At 41.6% G+C, this 22188-nt stretch overlaps 1 protein-coding gene across 1 annotated transcript in view; it reads left to right on the forward strand.

Annotated features, from left to right (window-relative positions):
* The window catches only part of LOC134638369 (neurogenic locus notch homolog protein 1-like), a 40990-nt gene that overhangs the window by 12238 nt on the left and 6564 nt on the right, over positions 1 to 22188 (forward strand). The window contains exons 3-27 of the mRNA XM_063488878.1: positions 1507 to 1757; positions 1957 to 2295; positions 4168 to 4290; positions 4380 to 4613; positions 4789 to 4944; positions 5325 to 5510; positions 6908 to 7021; positions 9828 to 9941; positions 10058 to 10291; positions 10624 to 10734; positions 12522 to 12714; positions 12834 to 12979; positions 13087 to 13200; positions 13933 to 14052; positions 14319 to 14471; positions 14586 to 14814; positions 15246 to 15447; positions 15619 to 15772; positions 15928 to 16112; positions 16723 to 16855; positions 17677 to 17934; positions 18689 to 18801; positions 19317 to 19885; positions 20163 to 20597; positions 20729 to 20877. Coding sequence (XP_063344948.1) covers positions 1507 to 1757; positions 1957 to 2295; positions 4168 to 4290; positions 4380 to 4613; positions 4789 to 4944; positions 5325 to 5510; positions 6908 to 7021; positions 9828 to 9941; positions 10058 to 10291; positions 10624 to 10734; positions 12522 to 12714; positions 12834 to 12979; positions 13087 to 13200; positions 13933 to 14052; positions 14319 to 14471; positions 14586 to 14814; positions 15246 to 15447; positions 15619 to 15772; positions 15928 to 16112; positions 16723 to 16855; positions 17677 to 17934; positions 18689 to 18801; positions 19317 to 19885; positions 20163 to 20597; positions 20729 to 20877 — 5015 coding nt within the window. The remainder of the gene's footprint in view (positions 1 to 1506; positions 1758 to 1956; positions 2296 to 4167; positions 4291 to 4379; positions 4614 to 4788; positions 4945 to 5324; positions 5511 to 6907; positions 7022 to 9827; positions 9942 to 10057; positions 10292 to 10623; positions 10735 to 12521; positions 12715 to 12833; positions 12980 to 13086; positions 13201 to 13932; positions 14053 to 14318; positions 14472 to 14585; positions 14815 to 15245; positions 15448 to 15618; positions 15773 to 15927; positions 16113 to 16722; positions 16856 to 17676; positions 17935 to 18688; positions 18802 to 19316; positions 19886 to 20162; positions 20598 to 20728; positions 20878 to 22188) is intronic.

Consider the following 22188-nt stretch of genomic DNA (forward strand, 5'->3'; position numbering starts at 1 on the left):
CCTCTGTGATCAGCGGCTCTCTCTCTGGGAACTTGTTCGCTGGGGTCCGAGCAGCGTTTATGACTCAGAAACAACCTGTGAGAAACATCACAGGAGCTTGTCCCCCTCCCCTCGCTGTCCAGACCACTCTGTTTTATAGCTTCAAACACATTGTCCACAGGGAGTGACAGTAGAAAGACAAATGTCCCATTTAAAGCATAGTTTCTCATTGCTGTGTTGCCATGTCGTAAAAACAAGCAAATGATTGATACGCACAAAAAGGTAGCCTTGCTCGTTTAAAGTCATATTAGCATTGTGGACTTTTGGCTGAATCGATAAAAAAAATTTATGAATTTATTAGTCCATCTTGTGGACAAAAAGATCATTGGTAAATTGCTGGTATTCATGATAGAACAATACTTTTCACTAAAGGTATAATAAGAATTGTGTTTTTTATTTTTTAGGGCTGACATTGGAAACAATGAATTTAATAAAATTACTGGGAATGTGACACATTCACCACTCTCTCTACAAAAAAAAACCAATACTGCTTTAATTCATATCAGTAAAGGGGGAAAAAGTGGGAGCCAACACAATGAAGAGATTTTCACGATTACAAAATAAATAAAAATCACAGGAAGTGAAAATGACAGGATGTCTTGACATAAATGTTTCAGGATTTGCAGACTTCATGTAAAAGTTTGATTCATTGATCTCTTATTATTTGTGTTAGTGTGTGTGTATTAGGATTGTCACAATACTAGAATTTCAAAGTCAATGCCGGTACCGCGAAAATGCTGGTGAGGGGGAAAAAACGGGGACGAGTTGTCTATTAACAGGATGAGGCACAGGCAGCACTGTTGGCATCTCTAAATGCTGGCAAATGAGTAAAGTTTTTAGTACCAATTAGTATCTGAGTATCTTTTTTTTAGACAATCCTTCTCCGTAAATATGCTCCTTGCGGTGCCTAGGGTACTGAAGCCAACAAGTACTAATGTGATTTCAGAATTTTGGTACAGAAAGGTACCATAAGTATCTGTTCTGGTGTGTAATATTTATATAATATAGTTTACAGGATAAAGTTACCAGATCTAAAACAGACACCCTTTTTAGTTTACATGTTTATGTTTACTATGCATATTGAAATCTGCTAAACAGGAGTCCAATTAATAAATAAAAATCAACTAAATAAGAAACTGGCAATTTGTCAGTTTTAGCTCTAGCACATTAGCTTGCTTTGGAAAGTAGTGTGCACATCCTCAGAAAAATGAAGAGTAAATGGTAAATAAAAATAAAGTATATTCCATAATAAAGTATAATCCAAGCATCACCCTGATTCAAAATATAATAACTGCATAATCTCATTAGTGGTGGCGCAGTAGCAGCTGAGAATCTCAGTTCTTATCATGGCTTTTATTAATACTTAAAGTATAAACTTCTTACATATTAAATTGTTTAAATATGACAAAAGGATTATCTTTCTCATAAAGAAACTGACCTCTGACCTCCCTCATCTGCTGTTTCCAGGTGCCGTGATGGATTCCTAGGAAACAGGTGCCAGTTTCCTGACCCATGCACCGCTTCGCCATGCGTGAACGGTGGCGTGTGCCACCACAGCGGGAACACTGTGGACTTCTTTTGCAGCTGCAGGCCAGGCTTCATAGGCCTCCGCTGCCAGACTGTCAATCCCTGCACCAGCATACCTTGTCGCAACGGAGGCACCTGTGCTTTGGACAATCTCCAGAGTTACAAGTGTCATTGTCCACCTGGATGGTTAGGTAAAATAAAACAGTGGTATGATATTGAATCAATGGTTGGTTGTCAAAGTGCATTTGATGATAAATAAGATTGGAAATTAGATAACTGGATAACAAAAGTAACACTCTTTGTTTATGGGTCTTTTTGAGGTTGTGAAATCCCAGAAATCTGTATCTAGCAATGTGTTTAATCTTTCACATAATTTCTTTGTGCCTTCAGGTAAGCAGTGTGAACGAGCCGACCCCTGTACCTCTAATCCATGTGCCAACAGTGGACAGTGCTCCGTCATTGAATTCCAGTACATCTGCACCTGCACGCCCTTCTTCACTGGAATGACCTGCACACAGGATGTCAACGAGTGCGACATAAACCCATCGCCCTGCAAGAACGGCGGGGTGTGCATCAACGAGGTCGGCAACTACCGATGTCAGTGCCCACCGGAGTACATAGGCAAGCACTGTGAGAGCCGCTACTTCCCCTGCAACCCGTCACCCTGCCATAATGGAGGCACCTGCATCCAGAAGGGAGAGACGAGTTACGAATGTTCCTGTGTGCCAGGTAACATTAAGCTGCATTAAAGCAGGTCTTAAATGATTTGATCATTTGCTGTACAATCACTCTAAAGTGGGCCTCTTGTGCTTTTCTTCAGTCATGTAAATAAAGTGACAGTGCTGGAGGCTTATGTTGAATACTGAGGTCAGCAATTTTTTTATTCTAGGCTTTTATTGTTCAGGAGTTTCTTTTTTCAAAAGGAATAAAATAAAGTTGTACTGTTTAAGAAGCTGTGGTAAGGTGGGATTGATCAGATCCATTAACGTTTGTGAAGTTAAAGCCACCATGACACCCCATTGAATCAAGGTCAGGTGATTCCTAAATATCAGCACTGCGAGTGGCTGATTAAGCGGTGATGTCATTTTAGGCCGGACTGCTCCTGTGTGTGCTGTGCCCTGTGTGAGTGTGTGAGTGTATTTGTACTTTGTTGTGCACAGTGTGTGAACAAAGCAGAGCAGGAAGGCATCCGGGCTTATCGTAAGGAAATGGTCAAAGGACAACATCCTTTTCACATGATGGAGTGAAGCAGTTCTTGCTGGGACTCCGGCCCTGCCCTCCACCCTGTCACCTCCACACACACTGACTTCACCTTGTTTTTTTCTGTTTCCTTTCAATTCAGAAATTCACGCAAAGAATTTGTGTGGCAACTTTCCATCCCGTCTTACTGGCAGCCTCGTCTGTTCTTTGAAAAACCTAAAGAGAAAATAAAGTGTTGGTCTCTCAGTTTTTTTAAAAAGTTATTACATACATTAAAGTAATTAAAAGAAAACATCCATGTAAGTCAGGGTTGGGATCTTCTAGGGTAAAGTGACTAAATTAATTGATCATGTGTGATTGGCTGAGTCGATCGCCAGTTGGTATTTTGCATTGCTAATTTATCAGCCAGAGAATTCATCCCAGTAAATATTTAGCCTGCAAAGCACAATTCAAAGCACACACTACTAGGAACTTTCAGAGGGAATTGTGTTACACTTTTCAGTTTTTTTTCACATACAGAAGCATGGTAGTGGCTTCAGTCACATAGGCCTAGAGATCAGTTGCAGTCACAAACCCGCATGTCATGTTGGAAGGAAGATGCCAATTTGTCTGCAAGCACTTGCAAACTACTCATCAAGTGGTAGTTAAAGTGTGAAAAGTGTGATGCAGAGACCTTTTGATGTGTTTGTTGCTGCTTGAGGACACGACTTTTACTTTGAAGGCAAACTTTCTCCTCTTACAGTTTGCATCACACTATTAAAAATGTCACTACAGCTCAGAGACTAAATGGTGAATACTTGTGACCGAATAATTGCAACCATGGCAATCTGTTAGCAGCCAAACCAGTCACAAGGTTTTTTGTGTAGCAACCTCTGGTTGGATCCTCCAGCAACCACTCCCTAGTCTCTAGGCCGGTTTGACTGAGCCCTGAATGACAATAATAAATTTCAGACAATAAAATTCAGTCGAAATTTGAGCAACATTGCAGTGGAAGCTGCCGACATCTGCTTATTTTATATATTAGCAGTGGTTTAGCTTGGTTTCAGAAGCTGACGTCGTTACGTGTTGTACTGGTTTTGCTTTGCATTTTATTTTACCCAGGATGCCAGCTGTACAGTGCAGTGGCTGCTTGTTGTGTAACTGTATAGGAGAGTGGCAGGCTTACCACAGACCTCAAAATGGTAAAGCCTCGCTTTTCTTGGTAAGGAAAAGACAGTTGACCACATTTAACTGCAAGTTTCAATTCCCTTTGTTGTAAATGGGACATTGTTGTTTTCAAACCAGGAGAAATGAGAAACTAAATATTTAAAGTCTCATTAGAGACGGCAAAGTTTATGCAATGTAAACCCACACTGAAGCAAATTAATGGAGAGCTGTTTTTTCTTTTTTTGTTAATGTCAGGTTTTACGGGGAAAAACTGCAGCCAAAACATTGATGATTGTCCAAATCATGAATGCCAGAATGGAGGGACCTGTGTGGATGGAGTCAACACCTACAACTGCCAGTGTAAACCAGAATTTACAGGTCTGTATGTTGTTGCTTTACTATATGAGTCAGTGAAGAAACCTGTCTGGGGACATACACCCACTTATCCTGGTGCTTCCACTTCACAGGCCAGCTCTGTAGAGAGGACGTCGATGAGTGCCAGCTGATGCCCAACGCATGCCAAAATGGCGGCACATGCCACAACACCTATGGTAGTTACCAGTGCGTGTGCGTGAACGGCTGGACCGGGGACGACTGTAGCGAGAACATCGATGACTGCGCCAGTGCGGCCTGCCATCAAGGGTCCACCTGCCACGACCGGGTAGCTTCGTTCTATTGTGAATGCCCCCCTGGCCGCACAGGTTTGTGGAATTTCGATCTTAGTGCATGGCAGCAGAAACTTCTGCTTCTTAAGTTAAATACAACTGTTGTGCAAACTTAATCTGACACAAACTGTGTGAGCTAACCCAGTAAAGCTGAAGTTGATTGAAATTACTGGATATATAATGAAGTCCTTATTTTTGTCCTCTGCACCAGGTCTGCTCTGCCAGCTGGATGATGCCTGCATCAGCAACCCATGCCAGAAGGGCTCCAACTGTGACACCAACCCCGTCACGGGAAATCATTTTTGTACCTGCCCCTCGGGATATGTTGGAGCTTCCTGTGATCAGGACATTGATGAATGCTCACTGGGTAAAACTCATCTTTTGCACAGTCAGACACATTTCAACATCAGTATTCAGAGTTTAGCTTTACCACTGTCACGAAAACTTCAATTACCACACATTTGTTCATAATTCCTTTATACAAGCTAAAATACAAGGTCATTCTTTCGTCCTATTATGGGTACTTTGGTACCCATAATTGTACCCCTAATTGCAGTAAATAACCCCCTCTGGGGTATTATTGCTGTAATCCCACAGTTGAGGCTTTTGGTTTGGCTTTGTCAAACAACACTGAGCCACTCAACGTCCTGTAATGTCTTTTATAGTGAAATTGCTGCTTTTCACATCCGTAGGGACACACCAACCTGCTAAAGGAAGTGAAATTAAAGCCTGGATCTTTTTAAACAGGTTCCAATCCATGTGAGCATGCGGGGAAGTGTATCAACACCAGGGGCTCATTCCAGTGTAAGTGTCAGCGGGGCTTTGTGGGACCACGGTGTGAGCTGGACATCAACGAGTGCATGTCGAACCCATGTTTGAACGAGGCTACCTGCCTGGACCAAATAGGAAAATTCCAGTGTATTTGCATGCCAGGTAAGATGTCTGGTTATGTGGAGAAGCAACTTTTTCAGTCACATTCCCACAGTCCACTCTGGAACTCTCTGCTGTGTACATTTGTAAAGTCCTTTGAGGGAAATATGTCCCATATGAATACATTTAACTTGACTATTGTTACCTTGAATTTTGTTTGTTTTGCTTAATTTCACCAAATGCAGCAAATCATATGCACTAAACAAGTCTCCTATAATCAAAAATAGCTTTTGCTTTGAACTTTAAGTAGTTCAGCTCTCACAGACCGGACCACACTTTGAATTCAGGTGTTTTCAGTCCAATTGCTGCAAGCCCCCCGCCTAGCCAGGCAGTCTGTCTTTGCAAAAGTGTGTGGGAAAAAAATGGGTCTTTTTAAAGAACTCACTGAATTTGAGCGTGTGAAAGAAACTGTACTGTAATAGGATGCAGTCTTTGAAACAAGTAAATTTATGATATTTCTTCTGTAAGTGGTATTATTGCAGAATGGAAGCATTTAGGTACTCACAGTGACTCAGCCACAAAGTGTCAGACTATGTAAAGTTACAGAAGGACAAAGTTACACAGTCACTGAGGCACATAAAAGTCGCATAACTGCAGAGCTCCAGACCTCCTCTGGAATAAACATTAACTACAAAAAACTGCAGCAGGAGCTTCGTGGCTGTGCAGCTCCTGTACGTCTAATGTGGAGGTTGCCCTGTGTGTGTGTATTTTTATTTTTGCATGTCATGTAATTTGCTGTGTTCATGGGAGTTAAGAATAATAGTAGAATAACTAATTGGACGATTAAAGTCAACAAATAAAACCCATGTGAATGACTTAGTTTTCCTTTCAGAATGGGTTTGTTTAGAAGCTGGAAATTGTTAGCTGATTAATTAATTAAATTTCTTTTTACAAATTCTAAAATGTGAAGATTTGCAGTTTTGACTTTTTAGACTGAGTTATTTTTAAGTTTTGGGCTGATGGTCAGACTTTCAGCTCGACGACATCATCGTGGATTCTGATTGAATTTGTGTGATTTTAAAGACTCCAATAAAATGCAGCAAACATAAGAAAATAGAGCTGAATTAGTTAATCTGTTAACTAAGTGTGATCAACAGTAAAGTTATGATTAAAGTCACATTCAGAGGAAAAGTTACAAATATATTTCACTTCGGTATTTTCAGTTCATAGCTGTTTTACATGACATCACCTTTAGCTTAACATAAATTGGGGTCAGTTTTATAAACCAACAACTTGATAATTAATTGAGAAACTCATAAAACAATATTTAGTTATATTCCTGAGATCTTTGTATCATTTAAACCCAGTATGTAGCGGTATATTTCTGCAGTGTGAAAGTGCTTCTAACTGTGTGTCTCCAATCAAATCTCCCTCACGGTCCTCCCTTGCTAATTGGCCAGGCTACGAGGGGGAGTTCTGCCAAATCGATACGAACGAGTGCGCCAGCAGCCCCTGCCTGAACAACGGCGAGTGTATCGACAAGACCAACGCCTTCCACTGCCAGTGCCCCACAGGTGAGGCTGCCGTACCGCTGCGGAGGGGGGAGGAGGGAGAGGGCGTGGGGCCAGGGGGCACAGAGGCTGATCTCGCTCTGTCTCGCTCTCTTCTCCTCTCAAACACAAACACACACACACACAAACACTGATCTGGACGGGCACTAATCCCAGCCCTGAGGCGAGCTTATGCTGGCCCGGGTAGCCCCGCACATACGCAGCAGTTGAGGAGAAGCGGTAAAAGAAAATCTATAAGGAAAGGCTTGAGGAAGTTTGAAGTTTTTGAACAAGTTTGTTATCCTTTTTATCAAGTCTGATGATCGAGCAGAAACTAAGCAAGGCTTGTGATTACGACTGAGAACAACAGAGAGCTAATAAGAGATGGCAGAGCTGCTGCCACAGTGTGTAAAGTGACATTTTCTGTGTTGTGGTTGTAAATGAGGTAGTTATTCAGCCTATTTTGAGGTATGTGGGTTTTTTCAAAACTCTTACAGGAGCTTCACTGTTTGTACATGAGGTATTGATGTTTTGTTCAGGAGCAAAGGAATGCAACTTCTGAATATTGGATAGAAAAAAAGATAGAAGAGAAAGGAAGGATCTATAGACTCCCCAAATGTGTTTTTTTGTTTTGCATTCTTTCACTGGGATCATTGAGGTGGAAGTGATTTTTTTTTTTCTTCTTCTTTTTGGAAAAGGAAAATAGCAGAGCTCAGAGTTGGGTGGATCAAAGGCAGCCTGGGTGGAGAAAGATTCCTCCTGTTGAGAGAAAAAGAAAGGAAGAAGGAAAAGCAGAAATAAAAAAAAGACATCCACAACAAGAAAGCTTTGGAATTAATAGAGAGAGGGGGCTACAAGAGTGAACACAAGAGCTTAGCGCCTAAGAAAACTCGTTGTGTGTGACAGTGAGCGAGGGCTGTGTGAGGAAGCAGCACAAAGTGGTGGTGGTGGAAGTGTTTTTTTGGGAGGGTGTGTGGAGAAGTGGGTAGTGTTGAGATGCACGGACCGTTATGCCGAAGCAGGAAGGGTAGAAGAGGGGGAGGGGTTTTAACCGCTCTAGTTGAGATGTAAATTTGTCCCTGTTGCGAGCCAGGCCCAAGGCGAGGGTCCCCCTTTTCATTTCTGTACATGGAATAGCCATGGAAACCCCGCTGAGAGCCATTGAAATGTCTGATTCCAGCAGTCTGGGGATAAATCCCGCTTTGGCTGCTGAGGTGTGCGATGTGCACAACCCTGTGCGTGGTTGCATCTCCACTTCATCCTTTGTGTGTGTGCATACTTATGCATCTGGGAAAGAAAATCTTTTCATTAATGTCAGGAGTGCTGTTGGAGAACAGAACCGTGACATTCCTGTTAAGAAACATGCAGTTTGTACCAAAGACTGTTGTTGCTGCTGTAAACTCACAGTCCCTATCAGACTGCAAACTGCTGGTCTTGATTTATAGCACTTTTCAACACTAAAAGCACAAGTAATGCCAAAAATAACAACAACATGTCACATAAAACACCCTTTTGTAGCGTTTAAATCTTTACATACATACAACAGAAAATATCCACTTGGTATTGTGATGTTTTCTAATAAGCTTGGAAATTTTTGAAATAATAGCTTTAAGAGTTAATTCACACTTTTCTTCTTTCACAGATCTGCGTCAAGCTTTGAAAAAAGTAAAAAATAATATTTTGCTTGCCATGCTATAAAAAATCCCATTGACTGCTTGGAAATTTTAGCCTAAATTATTCTTTAAATGTGTGTTTTAAAGGCCACTTAAGTGTCATAATTTTGGCTCTTGAAATTGAACAGTTAAGATGCAATTAAGAAGTAGACTCTCAGCCTTAATTCATATAAGTTATATCATATAAGTAGCACAAAATAAAAGCTGGAGTGTTTAGTTTTCTAATTTTTAAAGTAGCATCAGCTTTAATCTGCTGTCGACATAGTTTTGGACTACATTGTTCTAAAAACTTTGTTAGCAGTGTCTACATTTTAGTCATCACTTCATCCGCCTGATTGCAGGCAGTTCAGGGAAGTATAAATGCTTCTAGCAGAGTCCAGTGGGAGAAATCAGCTTGCAGCTCTCCACACAAATACTTCCTCGCTGGATTATCTACAACTGGTCTTTCTTTAGCTTTAAGCACCTGTGTGTTCCTGTGATGTTGTGGTGATGGGGTGGGAGGGAAGTAGAACTTTTTATCTCTTCATCAGAGAACACCCTATTAGTCTTTGAGCTGTGACAAACAGGAGACGAGGAGGAAATATCTGAGAATAAGTCCAGGAAAAACAAGAAAGCCTACTGGCTGATTTTGAATGAACAAGACTTTCAATACCGTGAGGTTCAAAGGTCAAGCTAGCTCTTTTTGGAGGCGGGCAGGGAGTAGAGGGGGTAGTGGAGAGGGGTGAAAGTAAGACAGGAGAATATGCATTGTGATGGAAAGGTTTTGGGGGACAAAGAAGGCAACAGGCTCAGTTTGGTGCTGCTTTGAGCAGACAGGCCCTCCTTTGTCTTTCACCCCTTGGTCAGGAGGCCTCCTAACTTTCATTCTTTCCTCATTTCTCTCCCTCTCTCCCTCCCTCCCCTATTTTAAACGAACCGGTTCCCCCACTATCTCCTCTCCCTTTGCCTCTGCGCTGAAAAGAAGTGAAAGGAGAAAATAGGGAGCTCGTAGTGCTGCACAGTTGTTAATTAACATGCAGATTTCTGATTCGCTAAGAGCTCTTATAACATAGGCTCAGGATTATGAGTGTGGCTGGTTTAAAATGAGATGTCTGTACACACACGCACTCATTCACACACACACATGCGCACATAACAGCTTTTTGTTGTTTTTCCAGGCTTCAGTGGGAACCTCTGCCAGATAGACATTGATGAGTGTGCCAGCACGCCGTGCAAAAATGGCGCCAAATGCACAGATGGACCCAACAAATATACCTGCGAGTGCACTGAAGGTATTCACGCTTAACATAAATTATAATAATTGTAAGAGGAGCCAAGACCCTTAAAATATAACAACATTTCACAAATGAATGTGTCAGTTAAAACGGACATCAACTCTTTTTCCTAGGTTACACTGGGAAGCATTGTGAGACGGACATAAATGAATGTTACTCTGACCCCTGCCACTATGGCTCCTGCATTGATGGCCTGGCCTCGTTCAGCTGCCAGTGCAAGCCCGGGTTCACCGGTCGGCTGTGTGAGACCAACATCAATGAGTGTCTGAGCCAGCCGTGCAGGTACGGAGGCACCTGCCAGGACAAGGAGAACGGCTATATCTGCACCTGTCCCAAGGGAACAACAGGTAAGGATCACACACAGGAGATACAAGCGTAACATTTTACCTCTCAGCCATAAAAAGGCTGATGAGATATTGTTGTCACTCCACTGGACACTCAAGTTTGTGAATGCAATAACTTGAAAACAAGGCAACGTAGGATTGATACCACAGCTGCATCTACTAAAAATCTTGGATGAGTTTGAATCTCAGTGACCTGAATCTTAAGGTCAAGTTTTCTAAAAATCTTGTGAATGCAAAAACTCAAGAAGGAAGTCACCTAGGATTTTCACATTTATACCATAAATGTTGGGCACCAGTATTTTTTTTTTTAAATCTAAAAAACAACTTTCTTCCAGGAATCAACTGTGAAACCAACATCGATGACTGCAAGAGTAATCCCTGCGATTACGGGACCTGCATTGACAAGATAAATGGCTACGAGTGCGCCTGTGAACCTGGCTACACTGGTAAACTGGAGCTCATAGTTCTATTGATTTCAATATATGAAACAGGAAACAGGAAGTTGTGATTCAGATCTTGGTTGCAAGAAGGACCAGAGTAGTTTTGAAATAACTCTAATGAATCTTAGAGTTTGATTGTTGACTGCATGTTAAAACATCAGATTTAAAGAAAGAAATACTGCAAATCAAGCAGTATGCGCCTTAGACATTAGCTTCAGTACTCTGATGTTAACATGTAGGATCTTGTTTGTATTTTCATACAATTGCAGTCACTGCAGTAAATACTATCCAAGGTAGATATGATACAAGATGCCTTTGTATCATAGCATCTGTCGCAGATATGGATAACGTCCAGAAGAAATGTGCATTTATTGACAGTCAGTTTCTGAGATATCTCTGTAAATGGCAAAAATCAGAAACATCTCAACTCCCCCTAGATATTAAGCACTAGCTGTCCTAATACCATTGGGGACCCATTATGGATTGATTGCAGAAAACCCTCCTGGGGACCCTGCATGAGTAAGACTGCTCTGGGCTCTATATGGGCTAGCCTACTCGTTTTTACTTTGACTATTTTAATAACTCTAAAAGAGACTTTGAGGCTGATTATGTTACACTAGGAAATTTGCTGTGTAACAAGTGCAAAGGTGATCTTGATAACCCAAAATCCTCCCAGGAGAATGGGAGGGAGATGGTGATACTGAGGGAAGTTGTGATAGTATAAGTTTTCTATTTTTCCCTGACCTGGCAGGAAAACCTAGAAAACAGATCTAACCTAAAATAACAGGTTTCAGCCTAAATTCTGAATGAGGTTAGATTTTCCAGATAATGGCTTGCCAGATTAGTGGAAATGAATAATCACATTTTCACAACATCTTTCAAAATATGCAGTTTCCTGAAAATTCTTTGATTTTACCACATTTTTCTGATATAGTACAAATTTTGTGTTTGAAGGAACATAAAAACTTATACTGTTGGATCATTCCAGATAGAGGATTTTTTTTTAGTTTTCTGAAAAATTCATTTCAAATAGATTAAATCTAGTGAAGATTAATGTTAGGATTTTTATTGTTTGAATAGATAAAGTGGAATTGCATGATCTTTGGCTTACTGCCACAAACTAATGCACTGGAAAAGCCCATCTTTTCCAAATATATAGCCAGGTTAAACATAACATCTGTCTGAAGTAAAAAGTGGGCAAACGAGTGCTTAGGGTGCAGCATCAGAGGATTCAAAGGTCCTGATGGGGAGGGTGACAGATGGCGAGCGAGTGCGCACGCTCCTCTGAGGCTCGACCGGTGTCACTTTCCAGCTCCACCCTGTCCCCAACCTGCTGCTGTTCGGACAAGCAAGCTGCCCTCCCGCACAAAGAGAGGACACACACACACTCTCTGGCACACAGGGCCAGTGGGGATTTGAGCAGGAGAAAAGATTCCCTGAAAGATTCCTGAAAGTTGAGCTTTTAAAAGCTTGGAAGCCGGTCCCTGCTTTAAAGCTAAATGGGCTGCCTTTATGCTACGCATGACACGGGCCTGAATGGCGTCAACGCTTCAAGTCGCCGACAAAGGCCGCCTTTAAAGCCATATGTTTCTGGAAATTGATACATTCGCTGTGTTGATATATAGACTTGATTGTGTGGAGGCTTTGTGTGCAGCTGTTGAGCGTTTTCATGTAATACATCAAAACTGTTGGGTTGTAAAAATGATTGCAGTGATTTCAGCACCCATCCTTTCACTGTTTATAAACTCATGGAGACTCATGATGTCAGGAAGTAAAGTGAAATATCTGTTTAGGTGCCATGTGCAACATAAACATCAACGAGTGTGCGAGCAACCCCTGTCACAACGGCGGCACCTGTATCGACGGCATCAACAGCTTCACCTGCCAGTGTCCAGATGGTTACCATGACACCACCTGCTTCTCCCAAGTCAATGAGTGCCTCAGCAATCCCTGCATCCATGGTCACTGCGAGGACAAGATAAATGGGTGAGGCGGTCTATAAACGTTTTTCAGGGGCAGGGCAGTGACAATAAACAAGTTTCCCCAGATTTCCAACAAGAAATTTTTTCCTTTATCGATGATGTTTGTCTTTTACTCCTCGTCAGCTATAAATGCCTGTGTGACTCTGGCTGGAGCGGCAAAAACTGCGACATCAACAACAATGAGTGTGAATCCAACCCGTGTATGAACGGAGGCACCTGCAAGGACATGACCAGCGGATACGTCTGCACCTGTCGCATGGGCTTCACTGGTCAGTATTAGCATGTGTCGATGAGCTTCGTTTAGTGTCATTCGAACCGTACAGTTTCACTGCTAACCATCACTTGAACCGAAATGTGTTTAATTTATTGCATGCAGGACCAAATTGCCAGACCAACATCAACGAATGTGCCTCCAATCCCTGCCTTAACCAGGGGACCTGCATTGACGACGTTGCAGGGTACAAGTGCAACTGTATCCTGCCTTACACGGGTATGGAAATATTATTGAAAATATTTGATACACCCATGTGCTGGCCTGGTGTTCTGGCATTTCCTTGCTGTGGGAGACAGTTTCCACCGGCTGTGTCGTTTAAGCTGTTGGGCAAAGAGGAAAATGTGTGGCGGATGAAATAGCTCTTGAGTAAAGTTCAGCAGCAAGACTTCCTCAGGGCTCAAAGACACCAAACCTCTGACTCACTGTGCTCCTCTATGATCCACAAGCATCCGTGATGGGAGCTGGGAAACATTTTAATGTCATCTGGCTTAGTATTTAATCAAACACATAACCATGGGAAGTTTAAGGGCAAATTGTTCTTATATTTGTCTTGTATAGTTTTTGGAAAAATCCATAGCGCTTTGAATACTAAAAGGCTCTTGCTTGGCTTGGGGTGGGAACGGGTTGCTTGACACATTTCCTGTTTGCCTGCTTCCTGTCTCACAGAACAGCAAATGGCTTCACAATGGCCGGAAACTGGAGCCGACTTCCTGTATTAGCAGTATGTTATGGAAACAGATAGGGAAATGTCTCCACAGGCCTCAAATACTGACAGAACCTGGCTAAAATCTTCTGATAGCATTGATTGAAAGATGATTCTGTGTCCATTTGGATTGGGTTATCTCCAAGTTCATGACTCCTGCGTGGTATCACATAGTGACAGATAAATGTTAAACAGAGTTTAATTCAGTTAACGGTGTATTTCTTTCTTGCGTTTGCACACTACAGGAGAGAATTGTGAAACTCTGATGGCCCCCTGTAGCTCCAAACCCTGCAAGCATGGAGGACTGTGTCAGGAATCAGAGGACTATCTGAACTTCTCTTGTGTCTGTCCTGAAGGATGGCAAGGTAATTATTAATTTCTGCATATATGAGTACCTTCCAGGAATGACTAAAAGGTCATAGAAAAGGTCAAAAAGGACTCAGAGAGCAGCCTTTTTAGAGAACAGAAGTACACATGTAAATGTTAAATGTTAATTTAATACAAACATTTCTAATAAGAGATCCTTGGATTGTAATCAAGATGATTATGTTCTTAATTTCATACTTACTGTGACAACATTTGAAGAAGTATATAATATTTGCTTTCTGTTTCCTTTCCTAATCCCTTCTAGGCCAAACCTGCGAGGTGGACATCAAAGAGTGTGTGAAGAATCCCTGTCGCAATGGAGCAACCTGCCAGAACACTTTGGGCAGTTACCACTGCAGCTGCAAACCGGGCTTTACCGGACGCAACTGCGAAAACAACATTGACGACTGCAAGCCCAGTAAGTTCATCAGTCCTTCTCCCTTTATCTGTTTCCTCTTCGTGTCCATTGATGAAAGTGCACACAAGCAGCACACTAAGAACATAAAGTTGAGTCTGATGCTTCCACCTGCAGACCCCTGCAGCAACGGAGGGCTCTGTAATGACGAGGTGAACGGCTTCCTGTGCACCTGCCCGGCCGGCTTTCGCGGAACGAGGTGCGAGGAGGACATCAACGAGTGTGAGAGCAACCCCTGTAAGAACGGAGCCAACTGCACTGACTGTGTCAACAGCTACACCTGCACCTGCCCACTCGGCTTCAGTGGCATTCATTGTGAAAATAACACTCCTGACTGCACTGAGAGGTACAGAGCTGCTTGATTTAAACCCCGCAGACATTGCCACTGTGTCATTGTGAGTAATCTCTTCAAGATCAGCAGGTTCACTTTCTGCGCTTTGGAGATGTAATCTTTGTTTTCTTGTCCACTACTGCCCCCTCTGGTGAAATATTGATATACAACAGTAGGTTTCAACATAGTAGTTTGCTTTTACATTAAATTAATGTGTAGCTCTAATGTTTTTTTGCAAAAATGGCAGAAGCATTAGTTCTGCTCTATTCAGTCAGTTTTAAAATGTGGGAATGTTGTTCTGGGTGAACTTTCTGTGAATCAGATATAAATTTGCCTGCAGCTCATATAATGAGCGCTGTATTGATTTACTCTCATTTCCCTAAAAAGCTGTAGAATATTTTAACCCTAATTTGGTGCGCTGGTGTCTGTTATTTTTTTCCCTACAGCTCCTGCTTCAACGGTGGCACCTGTGTGGATGGCATCAATGCCTTCACATGTTTATGCCCACCAGGCTTCACCGGGAGCTACTGTCAGCATGATATCAATGAGTGTGACTCCAAACCCTGCCTGAATGGCGGTACCTGCCAGGACAGCTATGGCACCTACAAATGCACCTGCCCACACGGTTACACAGGACTAAACTGTCAGGTAGGAGGAGCTAGTAGAACAAAGTTATTGTGATTGTCTTCAAGGCTCCCTGCGCTTTAACCGTAAAATGAGCAAATTAAATCTGTCTGGCATATTGAATTGGTAAATAACATATGCATACTGCATTAACACTGCACAGTCAGCATCTGTTACTTTTATTATGCTTTTCAGAACCTGGTTCGTTGGTGTGACTCGTCTCCTTGTAAAAACGGGGGAACTTGCTGGCAGACAGATACCACATACAGCTGTGGGTGTGAGACTGGATGGACGGGCCTTTATTGTGACGTCCCAAGTGTTTCCTGTGAGGTGGCAGCCAAACAGAGAGGTGAGAGGTTTCAAAAGCCTTGTTATGCCAGTTGGTTTGTTTTAACAGTGTTTAGCCTGTTAAACTTAGAATATCACGTCATATATGCCGATTACTGACAAAATATATATAGAATTTTATTACAACACTTTCATCATCTTTTGCTATCCATTTAGGAGTCGATGTTGTGCATCTTTGTCATAACTCGGGTCAGTGTCTGGACGCAGGAAATGTTCACTACTGCCACTGTCAGGTGGGATACACCGGGAGCTACTGTGAGGAGCAGGTAGATGAATGCACACCGAACCCGTGCCAAAACGGCGCCACCTGCACCGACTTTCTGGGCGGATACACCTGCAAGGTAAAAACTGCGAAGAGAAAGTTTTTATCCCTTTGCTATCTATGTTCAGATTTGTTTTTATGTGTCTATTTTTTACATAAATTTGTATGTTAGTATGTTATTTATATTTTATGGCAACTTTTGGTTGTTCTAATAAACATTACTTGGAGACATTTATAGTTAAACACATTTCTTGTGGTGATTGTATAACTCTAGATGTGTGCTTCTTTGCAGAAGTATTTTTACTCTTAAAGCTACAACTCATTAATATATCTTCTATATTATATGATATTAACCTGCTTTTTAACTAACTGTCGGAGGCATTCAACTAAGAAGCGGTAATTGTAGCTGTTCATTGAATTTAAGTTTAAGGCAGACATCCTTTCTGCTGCAGTCCTAATGAAGAGGTTTGCTTATAAATAGAAAACAAACAGCTTGGTTATGTTAATCTTCTCCGGAGTAAAGGATCTTCTGGCCTTGGCAGGATGGAGGCCAGAAAACAGCCAGGTAAACAAAAAACATCTTTGTTTCATGTCAGACATCGATTAACTTTCCCCTCTTTTCTCTCGCTGTCCCGCTCTTCCTTCTTCCTTCTATTCCTCTTTCGTCTTTTATTCCCTCTCTTCCTCAGTGCATGCCAGGATACTTGGGGACCAACTGCTCTGTGGAGATCAATGAATGTTTCTCCCAGCCGTGCCAGAACGGGGGCACCTGCATTGACCTGATCAATACCTACAAATGCTCCTGTCCCCGGGGAACCCAAGGTCAGCAGACCCCACGCACACTCCTCCACACCTCTCTGCCTCTCCATTCTCTCCTACTCGTCTCCACGCTTCATTAATTAGGGCTTAACAGCACCCCGGGCATAAAAGCTCCACCTCCCGTCTTGGCTCCATCTCTTCCTCTACTTGTCAAATACTCTATTGATTTTTCTCTCAGACATGAAGGGAGCGTGTGTGTTTTAGGTCAGTCTAAAGTGGCAATAGAGTTGGTTTTCCTAAAACAGCCAACATGCTGTTGGAAATTTGAAGATCAAAAAAGTTGGGTTTTTTTTTTAAACAAATTCAGGTCAGTATTTAAAAATGGTTCTAAACGTCTTGACTATAATCATTTTTGGTCAGTTTCAAGGTCTGGTTTAACCTAAAGCCATTTACACTGGAAAAGCAGAGCACTTTGACTCTCTGTTTATTTGTGGACTTTTTAAATCTGGTTTTGGATCTCTGAAATCTTTTCTTACTCGAAACATTAAAATGTTACTATATAAAACTCTTCATACAACATGCCCTGATGTATCTCTTCAAACTTAACTACTGTTTTTTATTTCTTTGCAGACATGTCTATATTTTTGTTTTTCAAAGTCCAGACCTAATTTCATACCCTTTATCCAAAATTTCCTCTATAACGGGACACTAATATCTGCAATTTACTGGAAAAAGACAGAATAGAAAGCAAATGACCAGTTTGTTAAAGTCATAACCGGTTTTGGTGTTTCTCAAAATGATATATTGTTCATGTTCCTTATTTAAATGAATGCACATTACTTGACATTGTTGTTTCCCACTTACTCTTCCATTGCAATCTTCAGGTGTTCACTGTGAGATCAATATGGACGACTGCAACCCCTTCACTGACCCAGTCACCAAAGAGCCAAAGTGCTTCAACAAAGGCAAGTGTGTGGATGGAGTCGGAGGCTACCACTGCATCTGCTCTCCAGGATATGTTGGGGAGCGCTGTGAGGGAGATGTGAACGAGTGTCTGTCAAACCCCTGTGACCCGCGTGGAACACACAGCTGCATCCAGCTCACCAACAACTACCGCTGCGAGTGTCGCACCGGATACACGGGTAAACAGCTTAGAGAGTATATTAAAGAGTTTGAGGGGGGATATGTTAGCCTGCCTTTTTGGCTGGTATTTTCTTTGCACTCGCTGTTTAAACTGCCCTCATCATTCAGTTTGCATGTTTGTACTACACACTGCATATAAAAGATGGACATAAGCAAAGTGAGATCAGCCGTTTAAGGTTTATGGAAGCTTTGAGTTTCTGCTTTTCACCATTGCAAATTTATCTTTTTTAAAGCAAACTTTTGGACAAGAGAGTAGCAATGATCAGATTATGCTGCCTTGGTTAACAAGATGAGCTATTATTAATTGGGTTGCTAATTTTGATTAGTTTAAACCATGCTTAAAATAAAAAGTACTTGCCAGAACAAAATAACAGGCTCACTAGTTTTTAATTATACAACTGAACTTGAATGAAAACATGAATCTGACTGCGTGTCAGTGTGATAGGAGTTGACAATTTGTTTTATCATGCAATAAACTCAAAATGGAAACATAATGTACAAAATGAATGTCATGTTTTCAATTTTATTTGCATGTAGCAACTGAGACCATAGTCTAATCAGGAAAGTGTTTACTGAAGTCAAGTGAAAATCAAAGTGCAATGATGCAAGATACAGGAGTCAGTCCCTGCTGCTGCCCATGTTTTATATACAGTGTTTGTTGATCTAAAACGTATTGGTGTGGCATTAACCTTACAATTATAATGAGGAATGAAAATGAAATGACAAACCTTTTTGTGTGTGACACCTCTGTAGGTCAGCGTTGTGACACTGTGTTTGATGGCTGTAAGAGCAAACCTTGTCGTAATGGAGGCACCTGTGCTGTGGCCAGTAATACACCACATGGCTTCATCTGCAAATGTCCTCCTGTGAGTACACACTCTCGGAAATATACACAGACCTCTGTCACTCACAAGAAAGTTGTAATAAAAGAGCAAAAATTCCTCTTAATATTATCTAAATGTTGACTGTAACTTTTAAAAGAGACATACAGAAGGTGATGTGATGCTTCCATAATGGGAAACATACTTTTTACTAATATTTGATCTAAATTAGCCCTATTGTCTTTAATCATAGATTTATGTTTATGTATTTTTAATATACAGACAGAAAAAAACATTGATATTTTCATATATTGATGTTTGCAATACCCTATGTCTGCATTTATATAGACTCTGAGAGAAAAGAAGCACTTCAAGGAAGTGTATTCTCATCATCCCGACTAAACTCATAATTATAGTCATAAAAATTTGTATCTTTTGCTTAAGCCTGATATTGGCTTGAATTTTAGTTTTCAGGAATAAGACAGATTGCTTATATTCATATCAGTCTAATTTATTTAATATATAATAAGCATAAATCATATATATTATTCTTCCTGTAGGGCTTTACTGGCTCCACGTGTGAATACGACTCCCAGGCCTGCGGCAGCCTTCACTGTCGCAATGGAGGCACGTGCATCTCCGGTCATAAGAGTCCCACGTGTCTTTGTGCTCCATTATTCACTGGACCTGAATGCCAATATCCCACTGACAGTCCCTGTTATTCGAACCCATGTTACAACGGCGGCACGTGTGAATACACCTCAGAGGAGCCGTACTACCACTGTGACTGCCCAGCTAACTTCAACGGCCTCCGCTGCCACATCCTGGATTACAGCTTCCCGGGAGGGTTTGGCCACAACATCCCACCACCCCCAGTGGACGTCCCCTGCGGGATCCCGCAGTGTGAAGAGCGCAAGTACAACAAGCACTGCGATGTGTCCTGTAACAACCATGAGTGCGGCTGGGACAACGGCGACTGCTCGCTCAATTTCAACGATCCGTGGAAGAACTGCTCGGCCGCTCTGCAGTGCTGGCGATACTTCAATGATGGGAAGTGTGACTCACAGTGTGACAATGCTGGATGTCTGTATGATGGGTTTGACTGCCAGAACTTGGAAGGACAGTGCAAGTAAGTGTATTTAAGTGAAATAAGAGTTAGCTTAGCTTCATAAAAGATCCAGTTAAATATCTTGAAATCTATTTGTCTTGTTTGGTGTGCTGCTAATTAGATGCTGAGAAGAACAAACAGGATATAGAACTACAGTGATAAAACTGTCTTTGATACAACAGTTCATTATTTTCCAGTAGAGCTGTAGGTAGTTTCTGTGTCATATACTTCTTCTTTTAAGCATATATGTGCAATTAAGAGATACTTAATTGGGCCTTTGCATCCAATTTTTTTGCAGCCCTCTCTATGACCAGTACTGCAAGGATCACTACGCCGATGGTCATTGCGACCAGGGTTGCAACAACGCAGAGTGCGAGTGGGATGGCCTGGACTGTGCCAGCAACATGCCTGAGAAGCTAGCCGTGGGCCAGCTGGTCCTGGTTGTCCACATCACCCCTGAACACCTCCTCAACAACTCCTTCGGCTTCCTGCGCGAGCTGAGCCGCGTGCTCCGAACCAATGTGGTATTCAAGAAGGATACAAAGGGGGAAATGATGGTCTACCCATATTATGGGAACGAACATGAGCTGAAAAAGTACAACGTCAAGCGTTCAGTGGACTCTTGGTCAGAGGTTCCTGGCAAAGTGCTGAATGTGGTCAAGAGGAGCCTGTATGACTTGGCTGGTGACAGCAAGAGAGCAAAGAGGGAGCTGGATCATTTGCAGATCAAAGGGTGAGAAGGCGTTTCTGAAAATATTTCAGTCATTAACCTGCAAATTGTTCAGATCATTTTTATTTCTTTGCGGAAGCTAATGAGATTCAGAAAAATGATAAAGTCTGGAGTCACTTTTCTTCTCTCTCTAGTTCAATTGTCCACTTGGAGGTGGACAACCGTCAGTGCTTCCAACAATCCACCGAGTGTTTCCAGAGCACAAGTGATGCTGCAGCGTTCCTTGGGGCTTTGGAGTCCAGTGGCAAACTGGATGTACCTTTCACCATTGAAGCTGTTTACAGTAAGTATATTTAATAGGTATCTGCATGACTTAAAAAGTCTGTATGCATTGTTGGCTTTCCAAAAAGTAGAACGCTCTATAAAAAAATAAAGCAAAAGCAAATTTTGACTGCAGCTTGTCAAATTCTGGACACTTTTTACCAAAGATATTTGATCTAAAGCAGCTGCTTCAGATTTTCATGTATTCATATTTTCATATATTGTATGATGAAACATTTCTAATCAATGTACACTCAATGGAAAAGTCTATTGATTTTGTGTGTTTTCCATACTGTTAACAAATCACAAGAAAAAAACAAAGCCATCATTGACTCCTATTAAAAACGTAGTGGGCCTCAGGTTGTACTGCGTATTTCTTTATCAGGCCAAACCTCCACTTGAATACATTTGATGTAGCGTGCAAAACCCAGGCAAATATTTTTATTCCTAAAATTTCAAAACTTCTAGATTAACATGTAAAAAACATGTTCATTTATCTCTGTTCGTATATAATTGTTGGTTTAGTCTTTTTTTAAAATTGGATCTTTTTATAAACGAAAACATAAAATCGACTACACTCCTTAAATGTTGTATTTGCATACAACATTAGTGTATCTTACACACTGGTAATAATTTCCGTGCAAAGCCAAGGTTTCTTGAAGACAGTCTAAAATGTAAAACAGGATCGCACAAATTAGCTTGATTGTTTGTAAAGTAAAATAAATGTCATTAGTAGTATGAGGACTAAAACATGAAAAATCACTGATGGGGTTTTTTAAGGCCTTGTGGTGTCCACACGCACAGAACATACTCGGATAAGACACATGCTCTTTCATGCTCACGCTCAAAGCAAATGTATCCGACGTGGCCTCTGGTCGGGTCCTAACCTTACAACTCTTTGATTGTGTATTTGTTATGCAGCCGTGAACAAATGCAGTTGTGAATCTCTTGGCCTAAACAATGAGTCCTCCCCTCGGTGTGTAAATCCAATGGCTTGAGGCTCCAAAATGGTTAATTGCCGTAAATCAACTCATCCAACACTCCCCCCGCCTCCAAAATCACATAACATAACCGTATCTGTCTGTTTCTCAGACATGTACACATATACGTCCACGGATAACACACTCGCACACATGCACGCACACGCACTTCATCCCACAGTGTGAGGGGCTGCTGCAACCTTCACCTCGCTGAATGTAATACCAGGACTTAATGTATCTCTGAGGGTTTAGGTTGGGGGAGTTTATCATTTCAAAATCGTTAGTGGAAAAAAAGAGAAGGGGAAAAATTGATCGGGAGTGTGCTAGAAGTTGGGAGTCTTTGTTATCTCGAA

Source organism: Pelmatolapia mariae, linkage group LG12 (genome assembly GCF_036321145.2).
Source record: "Pelmatolapia mariae isolate MD_Pm_ZW linkage group LG12, Pm_UMD_F_2, whole genome shotgun sequence".
NCBI classification, from domain to species: domain Eukaryota; kingdom Metazoa; phylum Chordata; class Actinopteri; order Cichliformes; family Cichlidae; genus Pelmatolapia; species Pelmatolapia mariae.